The 15,863-nt window shown below is 46.7% G+C and overlaps 1 protein-coding gene across 18 annotated transcripts in view; it reads right to left on the reverse strand.

Annotated features, from left to right (window-relative positions):
- Denn2b (DENN domain containing 2B) overlaps window positions 1-15,863 on the reverse strand; it is a 179,808-nt gene that overhangs the window by 14,487 nt on the left and 149,458 nt on the right. For all 18 annotated transcript variants that reach the window (NR_037617.1, XR_003946582.1, NM_029811.2 and 15 more), the window contains 7 exons: window positions 14,578-14,714; window positions 6,680-6,831; window positions 3,923-4,138; window positions 2,939-3,035; window positions 1,995-2,039; window positions 1,265-1,449; window positions 537-646 (listed from right to left, as the gene is read on the reverse strand). Coding sequence is in view for 16 of the 18 variants with exons in the window: in NM_029811.2 (NP_084087.2) it covers window positions 537-646; window positions 1,265-1,449; window positions 1,995-2,039; window positions 2,939-3,035; window positions 3,923-4,138; window positions 6,680-6,831; window positions 14,578-14,714 (942 nt within the window). In the remaining 2 variants the exon portion in view is untranslated. The remainder of the gene's footprint in view (window positions 1-536; window positions 647-1,264; window positions 1,450-1,994; window positions 2,040-2,938; window positions 3,036-3,922; window positions 4,139-6,679; window positions 6,832-14,577; window positions 14,715-15,863) is intronic.

Consider the following 15,863-nt stretch of genomic DNA (forward strand, 5'->3'; position numbering starts at 1 on the left):
TCAGGACGTGCCTCCTAAAATAGGGACTGTCACTTCAGGTTACTTTAAGAAAGTAGGGTGAGGGCTGGAGAGATGCCTCAGCAGTTAAGAGACACTGACTGCTCTCCCACATGTCCTGAGTTCAATTCCCAACAACCACTTGGTGGTTCATAACCATGTGTAATGGGATCCAATGCCCTCTTCTGGTGTGTCTGACACAGTGACAGTGTACTCACATACATGAAGGAAGGAAGGAAGGAAAGAAAGAAAGAAAGAAAGAAAGAAAGAAAGAAAGAAAGAAAGAAAGAAAGAAAGAAAGAAAGGAAGGAAGGAAGGAAGGAAGGAAGGAAGGAAGAAAGAAATCTTAAAACAACAAAAACAAAAACCAATAAAACAATCTAACTTTAAAAGAAAAAAAAAGTAGTGTGAAAGAAATGGAAAGGAAAAAAAAAAGGAAAGAAAGGCAGAGACTAGGGCATGCTCCACTTGGTTGTACCACTATGGAGAATAAGTCTGCATCCTCCTCCCTCCTATAGCTAGACCGAGTCAGGTCTTACCTGCTGTATTCTGACACAGGGAGCCAGTCCTTGGCATCCGGAAAGCAAAACTGGGGGATAGCTTTGAGCCTTTCTTCTGCCTCCCGCATCTGTTTGGTGGGACGGTCCAGCTGCCAGGAAGAGGATATGAGGATAGGTAACTGAGATGACAAGGAGCCTGGGGCAGTAGGGGTAGAGGGACTGAAAGGCATCTCCTCCTGTGCTGGGGCTGTGGATGACACAAAATGGACAAGATCTACCCCTGACCCTGCATTCTGGTCAGGCAGATGGAGTAACCAGCACTTCAAAGGGTGCCTCACACGAGACAAGCAGGGTGAAGAGAAAGAGACGTGTGAAAGTGGGAAGCCGCACTAGGCTTCTGAGGAGACCTCAGACAGGCTCACTTCTGCTCCTCGAAATGTGAGGAAGCCAGCAGCCAGGAAAACAGCAGGAGAGAGAACAATATAGACAAGCAAGGGCAGAGCTACCTGTGGAAGCCAGACTGGCTGCTGAGCTGAGGGGTGCTAAGACACAAGGTCGTGGGCAGGGACTGCCTGCTAGTGAGTAGGGGGATTTCTTTAGGTGAGATGATGTTTTAAAATGAAGTAGAGTGGTGACTGTGTGACTCTGAAAACACACTGAAGGACACTGAACTGTTAACCTGAATGAGTGAATCATCTACCAATAAAGTGTGGAGGAGCACACGACCTAGGGCGTGGCAGAGGCGCATCTGGGGATGGCACACTCACCTTGGGAAACTGATAGGAGACTTCAGGGAGGTAGGTGTTCCGAGATGGCTTCTTCTTGAGGGACACAACCACAAAGTACTCAAAAAGCTCCCGCTCCTGCCACTCGAGCAGCTCCAGCTCCAGCGTCCGATAGCTGGGCGCTCGCTTCAGCATCGACTGGATGTGGACCAAGCGCTGGGTGTGGGCTGGGGGCGGGTCTCACATTAGGAGACAACCAGACTGGCCACTCAAAGACCTCCCATCGGCCCCATCACCTGACTCAGCTCCATCTCTGCATAACGTCTATGTACATAAGTCTTACCTGACTTTTCAGTCTCCTCTCTAGACACAGGAGACACAGGTGGCCTTAAGGGAGCCAGAGGACAATTTTCTCAGTTTATGGCACAATTCTTGCAGCCAAAAGAGTTGATTATAATCTGTACCCACCACTGGGCCTCCAGATTTACAATATTTATAAAGCACATCTAGTAGCCAGTGTCCAGGAGCAATGGCTCAGGAAGGATGGACAGTTAACAGCTTTAAAGTTGGCACAGGGAAACCAATTTTTGGACTCAACATTGAAGGGCTGAGCTCAAAGAAGGAATTTCTCAATAGCCTCCTGCTCTGGTGGTCTGCTAGCTGGCGTTCCTGTTGACATTTCCCCACACCCCAGGGCCATTCTGGGACCCTGGGCCCATGCATGTGGAAGAGCAAGCTGATTCCCTGGGGATGGGGAGGAATGTCACCTTACCTTTGAACCTGTCATCAGAGTCACTCTCGCTTTCACTGTTCTCATCTGGAAAAGTAACAACAGGCAGACACATTGGCCTATAGCAAATATTTTTGGAGTCTATTTTCCAAATTGTAAAAAATAGTTTTTTATATTTATCGTGTGTGTGTTTGTGTGTGTGTGTGAGAGAGAGAGAGAGAGAGAGAAAGAGAGAGAGAGAGAGAGAGAGAGAGAGAGAGAGAATACAAAAATGAATATGGGCTTACGCGAGCAGCCACGTGTATATGGAGATCAGAAGGCAGTTTGTATGAGTTGATTCTCTCCTTCTAACACATAGGCTTTGTGGCTCAAACTTAGGTGGCCAGGCTTGTCAGCAAGTGCATTTATCTGCTAAGCTATCTTGCTGACCTGTGAGCCTTCCAACATTACGAATGACGAATAGACCTAAACCTAGTCTGGGCTACTCTGGGCCACTCTGGGCCAATGATAGGCACCTGAGGGCAGGAGGCAAATGGCTCAGAACAAGGATACCTCAGAGATCAGGCCTCCATTGCTAACTTATAGGCAAACACCTACTGGGTGGGTGAAGCTGAGGGCCTAAGTTGAAGGCTGAGCCACAGAGAGGCCTAGATGCCTGGAATACAAAGGACCTGCCTCAGTCCAAGATTTGAAATGGAAAACAGACCAGAGAGCTCAGTAAGTCTGGCCTTTCCTTTTGCCCAAAGCAGATTCCCACATGTCCTAACTCAGGGCCTCATAGTCCAAAGTCTGAAGGAAAACATCACAGAGCTTATTTCCTCTCAGCCCCTCCCACTTATGTGGCCATTTTGTGGAAGAGTGCTACCTTCCTACAAAGCAGAAGGATCCCATTACTACCTCAGGTGAGATAAACTGAAGTCAATCTCTCCCCATCCCTGATATTCATGGACCTGCAAAGGTGATGCAATTTAGACACCAATACCTACCTCTCAATGATGCTGTCTCAAGGCTGGACATAGACAGCTTTTTCAACCTCTTCTTTCCTCTCTTGGCATTATAGATAGAGTTAATTCTTTGGACAAGCTAGTTTAAAAAAAAAGCAGAGAAGGTGAGGCTATTCTATCACCAGCTGCCCCTAATTCTATGAAGATAAATTATGAACCCATTCTTTCCCTTATAGGTGTGCAAGAGCTCTGTGCACTGCTCCAGCTGGGTCCAGCACTGGTCTTCCTATTAAAACGACCACAGTGGAGGCTTATCAACCACCCTGGGTAGCTCTCCATCTACCCTGTGCCCCAGGAATAGGTTCCTGCCCCAAGACAAGGACACTAAACTTAGCTCCCCAAAGGAAGGAACTGTGATCAAACTAGACAGGATGGGAGCTCCTGGGTCCCAAGAGTCATTGAACCAACGGAGACAAAGAGTTTCTCAGATATAAAAACAGGAACAAGGATTCTAGCCTTTCCTCTCTGGGCCATAACCTGGGGCCTGACAGGAAGAAGCTAAATTCACAATATGCCCAAGCATTGTTTGCAAGCTAAAAATACCATTTAGCTAAGTTCTGCAGCGCAGCATGTGCAGGGCTGAGGAGCGGGCACATGGACACATGTGCAAGTCATTGCTGAAAGCGCTTTGATTTTTGAGACATAGGAAGAGATGGTCTGAATCTTTAGGTCCCTGAAAGGCCAAAGATGTTTCTGTGAACAAGAACTCAAATTCACCTGTCATACTGGGTAAGAGAGTCTCAGCTCAGCTAGTCTTTTCCCTCTAACCCTCAGTACTGGGAAGGGCTAGTGCAATCTTATTGGTAAAGAAGGGACCGGGGAAAGGAGGCCCTCAATCTATTCAAGGGGAACTAAAAAAGCAGCCCAGATTAGAGGAGGAAGGAAGGAAGGAAGGCAGGCCAGAGCATAGCTGTTTGCCTACCCACCCATCTGCCTAGCGCCCTGGGCTCAATGCGGGAAGGATACCTTGGGAATGCGGCGGGACCTGCGGCTGGACAGCAGCTCACTTGTGGTGCTGAGGCTGTCCTCATTGAGGCTGGAGGGTGAAGATGGCAGGCTCAGCTGAGCCAACAGCATCATGTCATCATGGCTATGCCTCTTGGGTAATCGTGGCAAACGATGGCTCTTCCTTTCTGACCAGTTCCCACTGCGCAGGGACTGGCTGTTGGACTTCAGGGACAGCTGGCATGGGGGACAGGATATGAGAGGGAGCTCACTACAAGTGTTTTATCAGTATCTGTCTTCTGCTATCTGTGCATCCTCAGCTCTCACCAGTTCCCTGTTAGAATTCAATAACCTAGAGTTTCCTCCTTAAAGACCTTAGCTGTTCAGTGGCCAGGTAAGCACTAGATTAAATGCTTGCTTCTTCAAAGAAAGTGTTACTTCTTCTGCCAGAAAAGAATAAAGAAAAAAGATCCTCTATTGAGCTGAAAGAGGAGACAGAGCAGAAATCTCCAGGCACTGTCTGAACTTTGACAGAGGATTAGTGATTGTGGATGAGGGAACCACTCGTTCTACCTCCTCAGTTCTGAAGCCTTTTGTGCAAGAGGCCATAGCCTACCTGCCAACCTGCTCTGTTGTGTGAGCCTGACATCCTGGCCATGCTTACTTCCTCCAGAGAATAGGGGTCTTGGGCTGTGGCCACCAAAGTTGAGTAAGACAGACCTCACATTCAAGTGGCTCCCTCTCACTATACCATTTTGGGCAGCCTCGTTCTCTGGCCCTGTATATCCTTAATGAACAGCTGATGATCTTCAGTATAGAACACCTAGTTGGCTAATTGATAGTGGAACTGCTGGGAAAGCAGGCATCTCCTGAGAGCCCTCAAGTTTTTGTCTCAATCTGCCTCTTCTCAACTTTCTGCAAGTCCTTTTCTTTCCACTGTCAATATCTTTTCCAAGCTAATTAGTCTAGCAATACAGAGTCAATGGACGCCCATCTGAAAAGGGCACATCGGAAGGACAGATGCATCATCAAAGCCACCACATGACTTCAAAGCCTGGAAAAATTATGTGTTTTTCTGTCCAACGTTATAACATCCAGGTCCTTGCATTTGTCCAGTTAAAGAGTTACATGGGGCGGTCAGAACAGCTTGCTTCTCTACTCTCCTGGCTTTCCTACATCCTGGGACTCTGGATAAAACCAGAATGAGCTTGTCTAAAGTTTCTTTGGGCCTTTTGGCTTTCTCCTCTCTCCCTTCCTTCACTCCATTCCTCAAACACTTCTTTACTGTTCTTTAAAATAAAAGTTATATTTTATGTACATTGAGTCTTTTGCCTACATGTACATATATACACCACGTGTGTCTATCTGTGGAGGTCAGAAGAGGGCATCAAATTCCCCCAAACTGGAGTTACAGATAGTTGTGAACTGCTTTGTGGATGCTGAGAACTAAATGTGGGTCCTCTGAAAGAATATTAAGTGCTCATAACTGCTCTCCAGCCCATTTTTATTTTTTGAGTGTGTGAGTGTGTGTGTGTGAGTGTGTATGTTTGTGTGTGTGAGTGTGTGTGAGTCTGTGTGTGTGTGTGTGAGTGTGTGTGAGTCTGTGTGTGTGTGAGTGTGTGTGTGTGTGTGTGTGTGAGTCTGTGTGTGTGTGAGTGTGTGTGTGTGAGTCTGTGTGTGTGTGTGTGTGTGAGTATGAGTGTGTGTGTGTGTGAGTGTGTGTGTGTGGTTATACAGGCCCAGGGCTGAGTTCAGCTTTAGGTGTTGACCTTCACCTTCCAATTTGTCTGTTCTACGTGGTTTGCTTATGGATCTATCAGGCTAGGTAGCCCACTAGCTTCTTCAGATTCTCCACTTTGTCTTGCTATAGGAACCTTGGGATTACAGACCATTGCTAATGCATTTGGCTTTACTTGGGTTCTGGGGAATCTGTGCTCAGGAGTTCACATTGTACAGTAAGCATTTTACACACTGTGCTATCTCCCCATTCTAAATACTCCTTAATCTCTCCTGCCAGTCTGCTCTGCTATGTGACTCTGAAAGGCTGGTCATGCTCACTTCTTTCAGGGAAAGAACAAGGCTATGGACTCTGGCCACCAGGGCTCAGCAACGTAGGCCTCATACTCAAGTAGCTCCCTCACTACAATGTCCTGGGCTGCCCTTCTCTCAGCCCTAATCTATATACCCACCCTATAAACACTGATGCTTTTCAGTACAGAGCCTACATGACAGTGGATCCCACACATTGCCAGGAAGGCAAGCATCCCTGAGGATATCCTACCTGCCTGCCTATAGGGTTTTCAACATGGTAGAAGTCCCTAGGTACACAACTAGTTCCTGAGGCAACCCCTCTGCTAAGTGCTAGTGAGAACAGAGACTAAGAAAAGCTTGAAAGCACCTTGAGGGCACAGGCCCTCACTAGCTGGCTCTCCTAAGTCCTGCCATTAACCCTCAAATCCCACAACTAAGATAATTTGGGGCAGAGCTGCAGAATGTCAAGTCTCTAAGAAAGCCCTTATTTACTGCTAATAGGAGTTTGTAAGAGCTCCTGGTTTGGTTTTCTTGCTAGAACACAAATAGTGAAGGGGGGGGGGGGAGGGCAAGATAGGATGCCCTGGAGGCACATCTCAATTGCCCAAGGCAGTTTCAACACGGCAGAAGGTCCTGAGTGCACAGCCCTCTCCTGAGGCAAAGTCCTCTGCCAACTGCTAGCCAGGACAATAGCGTCAGTAAAAGCTTGGGGACAGGCCCCGACTGCCTAGGCCAGAGCTGCATTACCTGCATGGGTGGGTGGTTGTACTTCCTGTCTTGGGGACTCCACATCCTGTGCAAAGAGTCCAAGGAGTTCTCAGACAGTTGCTGGGATTTTCGTCCAGCTCTCCGGTTCTTTAAGTCCACATCCTCGTAGGGATTCTCCTTGGGAAGCCCTCCTGCAGAGGAGGCAAAGTTAGAGACAAGAAGGAAAGAATGAGAGAGTGAGAGATATACACACAATTCCTGTGAAGCACAGAGAATATCTTCAGCCTGGCCCTTCAGCTCATGAGTCACGCAGCTGCCTGTCTGCAGTGGGGAGGCTACAAACAGATCTTGGCTCCAAGTGCAGAAGCTGAGGCCCCCACTCCCCACCTCCAGTTCAGCTCAGCTCAGCTCAACTCAGCCCTGTCTGGCCACTGCTTTATAAATTAGGGATTGCACAAGACTGGCAGAGGACAACGCTGACACTACAAGCTCTAGCCTTCTGCTGGTAAAGCCCCCGAGATTGGCTTCTGGAAAGGCTTTCTGAGATCCCATAGCCGCCCCTTTACTCAGCTCTCTGTGGGTCTCCTGGGTCCAGTTTTAGGGGTAAGTATGAAAGAACTCAAAGGAGTCGAGGGAGCAGAGCTTTGCTAGATCCTCCTCTGACCTACTCCTACGTCTCCAAGTCTTGCAGGAAGAGATACTGTCTTGGGCAACCAGAGGGCCGAGTAGCCCTAGTGAGTGCTCAGTGAGACTTTGTTCATCCCTTTCTCTGAGCATGTCAGCTACCGCTTCTACGGGTAAGCTCAGCAGAGAGAGGATCCTCATTGTTCCCCATTTGGCAGAGACTTTTCCACGGTGACATGGGAGTGTGAAAGGCTTGGAAGGAGTCCAGGCCAAAAGAAAGGAAGAGAGTTCTTGCATCTCAGGACCAGTTTCTAAAATCTCTGGCAGTATGCTCTATATTGACACTACCAGAAAATCTTAGGAAAGCCCCAAACATAGTCCCTGCCCAAGACTATAAGATTTTTGAGATTCATCCTTTTCTAAGTTACACCTTCCTATGCCATCCCCTCTCCCATGAGGATGCTTCCTTCCTCCTTCCTTCCTTCTTCCCTTCCTTCCTTCCTTCCTTCCTTCCTTCCTTCCTTCCTTCCTTCCTTCCATCCATCCATCCATGTAAGTACACTTGCTCTCTTCAGACACAACAGAAGAGGGCATCAGATCCCATTATAAATGGTTGTGAGCCACCAACATGTGATTGCTGGGATTGAACTCAGGATCTCTGAAAGAGCAGTCAGTGTTCTTAACCTCTGAGCCATCTCGCCAGCCCTAATGAGGCTTTTCTAACACACAGTAAAACCAAGGAGTCATGTTGCGTCATCAGTCTAAGCTTAATCCCAGCACTGAAATCATGATGGTAACAAGATCCAGAGACTCCTTACCAATACAACCCTCACTTCCCCTCTGTTGTCTTGCCCTAGACTCAATGCTACTGTTTGGGACCTCTGTGGCAGATAGCATGCCCAGGGAAGGATTTGCTCCTACATTGTGAACAGGACTGAGTTTGGGCAAATGCTGAGCCCCATGCCTACCCTGCAGATGCCTGCATGTATCTTACCTCCACTCCTACCAGACTGAAAAAGGAGGCTGCTGGCATTGCAACTCACTTAACAGGGTACAGTAGAAAATGCAAGCCCAGCATGCTTAGCGATTCCTCATGAAGCTGAGGCTCTCCTAAACTCTAGCATCTATTTATTAAATAAGAAACCACAATGACTTTAGGAAATGCCTTTGTGGAGGTGGGGGAGTGAGGATACAGACTGCAGCAGGAGCAACACAAATCTCTGTAAACTTATGAGTCAAAGATGAGTCAAGAAAAGAGCGGGGGTTGGATTAAGTGATTCCCAACACAACACGCTCCCCAGCAATGGAGCACGGCTTTTCCTGGAACTGCCATGCCATTAAAATGACTCTTCTCCATCCCAGGGCCCTGACTAAGTAAAGTTGGCTCAAAACCAGCATCCCCTGTACAGTTTTCCAGCCCACTTCATGTGAGGTATATTTCTGGAGGGAGCGGGTGGATTTCTACTTCTTGGTCCCTACCTGACAAGTATCTTACAAGGTTGAGAGGTGAAGGGGATGCAGGATAGAAGAATGCTAGGGCATAATTATTCTTCTGATCTGTACAACAGGATCTGTATATTACTTTCCAGATTGGGGCTAGAGAAGTATTTGTTATTTCACACTCATTCAGATTGCCTTGGTCTAAGTGACTGGCCAGAATCCTCATTATCTCCAACCTATAAGAAGACCCATCTCAATCCTTTTCCATCAGAGGTTCTTGAAGAAGTGACATTTTGGGTTGATGAGCTGACCTGGCCATTTATAGGACATTTACCGCAATTCTGGCCTTTCAATACTAGCCTGACATTACTCTCCCTTGGTTATAACCAAAAATGCTTCTGCATTATCAAATGCCCCATTGGATAGGGAGGAAAGATGGAAGAAACGAGGAAGGAAGAGGGGACAGAAGGAAGATGGGCACAGCAAAGAGATGAATGGAACTGCTCCCTGGCTCCTGTATCCGATGCTTCCTAATAGTGTCTGAGGGCCATGCTGTAAGTTCTAAGTCTAATTTCTTTCCTTCATCCTCTTCTCTTTTTCCTTCTTTCTTTCCCCAGAATCAGAGCTTTGACAATTGGCATAGAATCTAAAGCTGTAAGTAGAAAGTGTAAGATGAATTCCAGAGAAGCAGCAGAAGCAAAGCATAGCTGCATGTTGATGACAGCCTTGGGAAGGGCAGCTGGAAGACCAACTTGTGTATGCCGGAACTGTCTCTGTGGGACGGCCTTGAGGACCGACTCTTCCTGCCCAGCTCTAGTGCCAGCTTCTCTCTCCTCTAATCTAAGGGACCCACTAACTGCCATGCTTCCCAGCCTTAGATGATCTCTGATCAGTCCAAGTCCACTCCCGTCTGCTCCCGGGGACTCCAATCATCTCTGCAGGCAGGAAAGATGCCTACAAGTATGGATGGGCAAAGAGCAAAAAGATCACCGGTGAGTTCTAGAGCCAATAAACTGAATTTGCCAAGAAATAAACCAAGAGTGCAACACAGTGCTCAGAGCACCCCACAGTGAAAGCTGGGGAGGCCAGAGCTGAAAGGAGAGATCAGGTGACAATTTGCCAGGTACTTTTGGGAGACTGGGATTTAGACAGACTGCATACCTTCACTTTCAACCCTGCCCATATGGTTTCCTCAGGACAGTCTACACAGCATTAGAGGGTGATAGAGTGGTAAGCCAAGGCTGTCTCTGTCCAGCTCCATCTCATCAAGCTTGGCTTGGAAAACCAGAGGTCTCAACCTTTCCCAGGTTTGCTGACAAGATAAGGACCAATTATGTCTGCTTTGCACTCTTCTGAAAGACGTTTTTCAGAGCCCAGTCTCAGCACACTGACCCTCCTAGAAGGCTCCCAGTCCATCAGGTCCTAGTCCCACCCCTTCCTACAGCTCTTTTGGCTGCCACACGGGAACACTGCCTACTTTATTCCCCACTCATTCAATAACTAGAATAATAGTTTAGAAAGGAGTGCATCTATCCCAGGTACCCACAGCATTCCAAGCTTCCTGGGCTGTACAGATAACTAAGGCCTTTGGTCTCTAGCTTCCCTTCCTAGCAATCCTCTGGCTCCAATTCTCCTGGCCCTCTGCCTTTCTCACTTCTTTATACAGGAGGGAAAGGGGCCAGGCTGGGGACTACTCCCTTGGGGGACTGCTGTTACCCTTATTTCCAACAGCCCTGGGCACCTGTACCTAGGTCACAGATCTTGGTTGCTTTGCTTAGGTTCCTACTTGTTCTTACTTCATCCATGCTTGTAGGTCCCCTCTGTTCCTGGCTGTTGCCCAGCCTGGGGTGAAATAGAAACCAAAAAGGCTTTAGTGGCAAGACCTGTTCTGACTTGTTCCCACTGATGTTCCTATATCCAGGAAGCTCTCACTGGGTCTCAGCTAACTGATAGGAGTGGGATCAGAGCAGGAATGTAGCCTAGGCTCCTTGGTCAGGCAGATGCCACTCTACAGAAGCCCTCAGCCAGCGGCTTCCTAAGGTGCATTTTCATTGTCAGGCTCAATTCAGCTGCCTCCACAGAACAGCAGCATCTTCTAAGTCAGCAAGCAAAAAATGGACGGCTTTAGAAGGCAGCAAGGCAACAACTTTCTTTTTGAGCCTTACTATTGCAAATTAGCAGGCTTTGAAATCTCAGCCTTTCTGGAGTAGCCCACCCTATACCCTTTGGGTTTCATGCCTTATATATGCAGGAGGCCAGTAAATCCTCCAAAGCACCTTGCTCGTGTTTGCTATTAGCCTCTGGGACAATGGGCTACGATCCCTAACAGTCCAGGAACACCAGCCCAAAGGAATGTCCCCAAGATGGAGATGCAGCATAGGTACTCTCTGCTTCCCTTATAAGATCCATCATCATAGGCCCAGAAGAGAGCTTATTTTATTCCAGTTGACCTGACAAAGCTGGGTAATCCTGTTGGAACCAGAAACAGTCTTAATCCCATAAGGCAGAGGCCGGGTAAGGTCTAGAAGTCAGAGCCATTGATCAATCCTAGGCAAGAAAATGAAAATGATCTTCAAAGTTGAGCAACAAGAGAGCTCTGGAAGTCCTTAAGAGTTCTTTTTTTTTGGTAAGATTTATTGATTTATTATATGTAAGTACATTGTAGCTGTCTTCAGACACCGCAGAAGAGGGCATCGGATCCCATTACAGATGGTTGTGAGCCACCATGTGGTTGCTGGGATTTGAACTCAGGACCTTTGGAAGAGCAGTCAGTGCTCTTAACTGCTGAGCCATCTCGCCAGCCCAAGAGTTCATATTCTTGAATCTCTGAAGAAAGTAGAGGGAAAACCAACCAGAACCTAACAGAACCAGCCTCCCTCGTATTTTTTCTTCCAGCCTCTCTGGTTAGGTCTAAGATTCAGGCTCAGCTTCTGTGGAAGATACAAAGCAAAAAATACACCCAAGCCACTGTCCTTACAGACTCTCAAAGCTACCTCCACCCCAACTTGCAAACCACAAGCACCCAACTCAGCGCCTGCTCACTGTCACCCGCCTCCTTCTTCCTGAGGACCCAAGAATCCAAACGCTGGGCGAGCGATTAGGTGATGCCCAACCCCGACTTTACCATGTGCAGCACTTCCCCCTAGTTTCACCTCATCCATCCAACCAAGCTGCTCTCATATTTCTTGTCTCTTCATATAATATCCCAAAGTAGAAAAAACTTTCCTTAGCACATGAGAGGAAGACACCCTTTCCTTCCTAAGGAGGCCCAGGAAATAGCTCTGTGCCAGGATAGTGCCGCTAAAAAATTCTCCTCCAAACAGAGTATTGAATCATAAACTGGTGTGGGGGTGGGGTGGGGTGGCTCTTATCTCCTGATAGTTCAGTTGCTATAAAAATATATCTACCCCTGGAATCCTTGGACAGCACAGAATGGTCTCCTAAGCCTTGTAAGAAAACATTAATGATTACAACTCTTCCTTCCAGTTTTGCTACCGGGATAATAGAAAAACTACAGCTTTCTGCCATCATATTGCAATCCTAGTGGATAGTCCCAAGAGCCCTGAGCAGTAATGATAACATTACAATTTCTGCCAAGTGGAAAAGACCCTGTAATAGGGATAAGGCTAGAAAGATGAAGCAACAGAGCTGTCTTCTGTCTCAGTAGAAATTTTCTTCCACTCTGGGATATTGTATCTGTATGAGAAGGTAAGAAAACACAGAGCAGGCTGGATGGGTCTCTGGGAGATTAACTGGAGATGAAAGTTGTACAAAACAGAGTGTACCCTGAAGCATCTTTTTTAACTGCTCACCTTGATTCTATATCTTTGGTTCTGACCCCCACAGCTCCGTGTCAGCTCTAAATAGTGTTATCATTTCACGAGCAGCTAGAGAAAGGCTTCTCTCCCCAGTCTCCTGTTGTCAGAGGCCTATGTTCCTGCAGGCTTACCGCTGCAGTGCATTTTCCACGGGCACATGCTATACGCCCCATACCTAGGACAGCAGTATGTCTGTGGGTCTGAATGTGGCTACCACATACCATAAAGCACTAGCCCAGTAACTGGTAGAGGAAACTACGCAGGTTAGTGAAATAGCTCAGTCGTTAAGAGCTCTTGCTGCTCTTGCAGAGAACAAGGGTTCAGTTGCCAGCAGGGAATCTGATGCCCTATTCAGACTTCCACAAGCTCCAGGCATGCACATGGTGTGTAAAGGCAGAACATTCACACACATAAAATAAATAAAGCTAAAAAATTTAAGGAGAAAAAAATTTAAGGAGGAAATTATGAAGAGATGGCACAGATTAAATGGGGAAGCAGATGACCCCTGCTTCATAAGGTTCTCTTAGCCTAAGAATCTGAAAAGTTCTCTCTGCTGTGGCCACTACTCTCTCTCATGTTAAGACCATGTTCTCCTAATTCACGGCTGGAGACAGAACAAGAGGACATGAAAATGAGGACAGCACAATGCATCCCTGCTTCGCTGATCTTTGCAAAGACACATTTTGTACAGAATCAGAGGCCCCCTGCAGAAGACAAGGATAAAACTAAAATGAATATCAAAAATACCCAGATGGTAGCACCTATAATCCTGGTACTTGAAAGGCTAAGGCAGAAGAATTTTAGAGTTCTAGGCTAACCTGAGCTACATAGCAAAAGACTTGTTTCAAAAACAAACCAAAATACCCCAAATAAATGGAACACAGGATTGTGCACTGTATCCCTTTGTAGATTTTGAAATCAAGCCTGCTAACAAGGTGCTTACTCCCTTGCTAGACAGCAACGGTAACAGTACTGCCATTTCAGTGCAGGAGGAATGAATGCCGCCAAACTATATTCTTCAGGTGTTTATATATAGTCCTGGAAGGTAAAGATAGCATCTATGGCCCACCCAGAGGCAATCTGTTTTCTAACCAGAAACTGTTTTTGTAGAGCATATCTACTAGAAGTCCTTGAAAAAACCAGTATCTCTTAAATGTGAGGACACAGTTTCAGGGTTTGAAGCCTCTACTGAGGTCTTCTTCACAAAACCTCATGTCTTTTTCTAGAATCTATGAAACTAGGCTATACCTCTGAATATCTGTGTCTTCTCAAAATTAATATCAGAAAGCCTTGTGATCTGGGAAGGAATTAGGTCCAGAAGGTAGAGTTCTCTCTCATAAAGAATTAGTGACCCCATAAATGGAATCCCATTGACCTCCCTCACCTCTTCAGCCATGTGAGGACACTGGGAAATTATAGAAACAGGTTTATATTACATACCAAACCTGCCAGTGTCATATCCTTAGCTCACTTAATCCTAACAACAATTTTTCTGAGATTTTATTTATATTTATTTTATGTGTTTAAGTGCTTGTCTGAATGCATATCCATGCACCATGTGAGTACAGTGCTCCTGGAGGCCAGAAGAAAGCATAAGATCCCTTAGGGCTGAAGATATAGACAGCTGTGGGCTATTATATGGTTGCTGGGAATTGAACTTGAGTCCTCTAGAAGGGTGTCCAGTATTCTTAACCATTGAGCCATCTCTCCAGTCCCCCTAACAACAGTCTTAAGTAGTATTACTATCAGTGTTATTGTTCATATTCTCACATTGCTATGTTTTTACAGAAAAACAGAACCCTGCAACAGTTAAGTGGTACACAGCTAAGGAAGAGTATTTGTTAGGCTCTCAAGCCTTCCAAAAGCATAAGAAAGGAATGGTGTCATTCGTCCCTTCCTGTGGCCCCACAGGCCCTTTGGATTTCAGTTCACTCAGGAATTACCTAAGGTGGAACCATGGTGTTCCACATCAGATGAGCCTACGAACATCTCTTCTAGTATCTGTTTTACAGCCCCCAGGGAAGGCCTGCCCTGACCACCTCCACCACTGCTTACCCACAATATCTTCATAGGCATTCTCTTCTAAAGTGCTTTTGGATCCAAACTTGGGTTGACTCTCAGTACCATTCTCAGTAGGAGAAGAGGGATACAGGGATTGGAGACTGGATGCATCCTCAAACTCGAAGGATTTTCTGTGGACAACAAGAGCAAGAGTCAGTTGGCTGAACCAGATCCCTCTGTGTTGCTGAGAGTGGCCATGGGAAACAGTGAAGACCAGAGGCCCTGCTCCTTTAGCCTGTTACTGTATCCCTGAGTAAGAAAACAGATAGTCTGAAGGATCCCATGAGTGACTGTAGTGTGCTTATCCTTATAATACCAGTAAGAGGTAATAATTTCCACAATTAAAAATCATCCTGTCTGGGCTAGTAAGATGATAACCTGCCTTTTCTTTTCCTTTCTTCCCTTCCCTTCTCTCTCACCCCTCCCCTCTCTTTTCTTTTTTTTTTTTTTTTTTTTTACTGAGATAAGGTTTCTCTATGTAGTCCTGAGTGTCCTGGAACCCTCTCTGAAGACCAGGTTGGCCTCAAACTCAGAGATCCACCTGTTTCTGCCTCTGGAGTGCTGGGGTGAAAGGTGTGTGTGTGCTATACCCAGCTAAGAACCAACTCTTATAAGTTGTTCTCTGTCCTCCACATGCATGCCTAAAATAAAAATGCAATTAATTAAAAACAAAAACATGGTCAGATGCCATGTCAATATACCTGTCCTTGTGTCTCCCACTGACCTTCACAGTAGCGCTGGCACATTTTGTGTCATTTACAAAGAAGGCGGCTGAAGTGAGAGAGGCAGGATTTCCCAAAGCTGCCTCTTTCAGGGTCTAAGCTTCCAACCACAACTCTGGCCCCTCAGACCTAGAAGCATCATTTCTTGAGAAGAGTCTACAGGTCCTAAAGGAATAGAGTCCAGTCTCCTGAAGGGGCTCTGAGCAGGCCCTAAGGGTTTGACACTGGAAGGTCACTTCCAGGGCTGTTAGGAGGAAATGGTACAGGATGATCTGCTGACATGAGAAGGGCTGAACCCTCAAAAAAAGGTCAGCCCTCTTCTTCAGTGAAACTAGTCCCCTGTTCCTTTCTATGCCCCAGAAAACCTACACTGCAGAATGGCAACCATAGCTTATCGGGCCCTAAGATGTCTTGAGGCCACAGCACTTCTTCCTCTGCCCTCATGGGAGTTGGGATGCTGGCTGATGTATTTCTCTCTCCAAGGCACGGCCCTCCCAGGAAAGCCAACTAGGTGACATGGCATCTGACACATTTTGTTTTTTGATTGCATTTACTTAT

This window comes from Mus musculus, chromosome 7, assembly GCF_000001635.26.
Source record: "Mus musculus strain C57BL/6J chromosome 7, GRCm38.p6 C57BL/6J".
Lineage (NCBI taxonomy): Eukaryota > Metazoa > Chordata > Mammalia > Rodentia > Muridae > Mus > Mus musculus.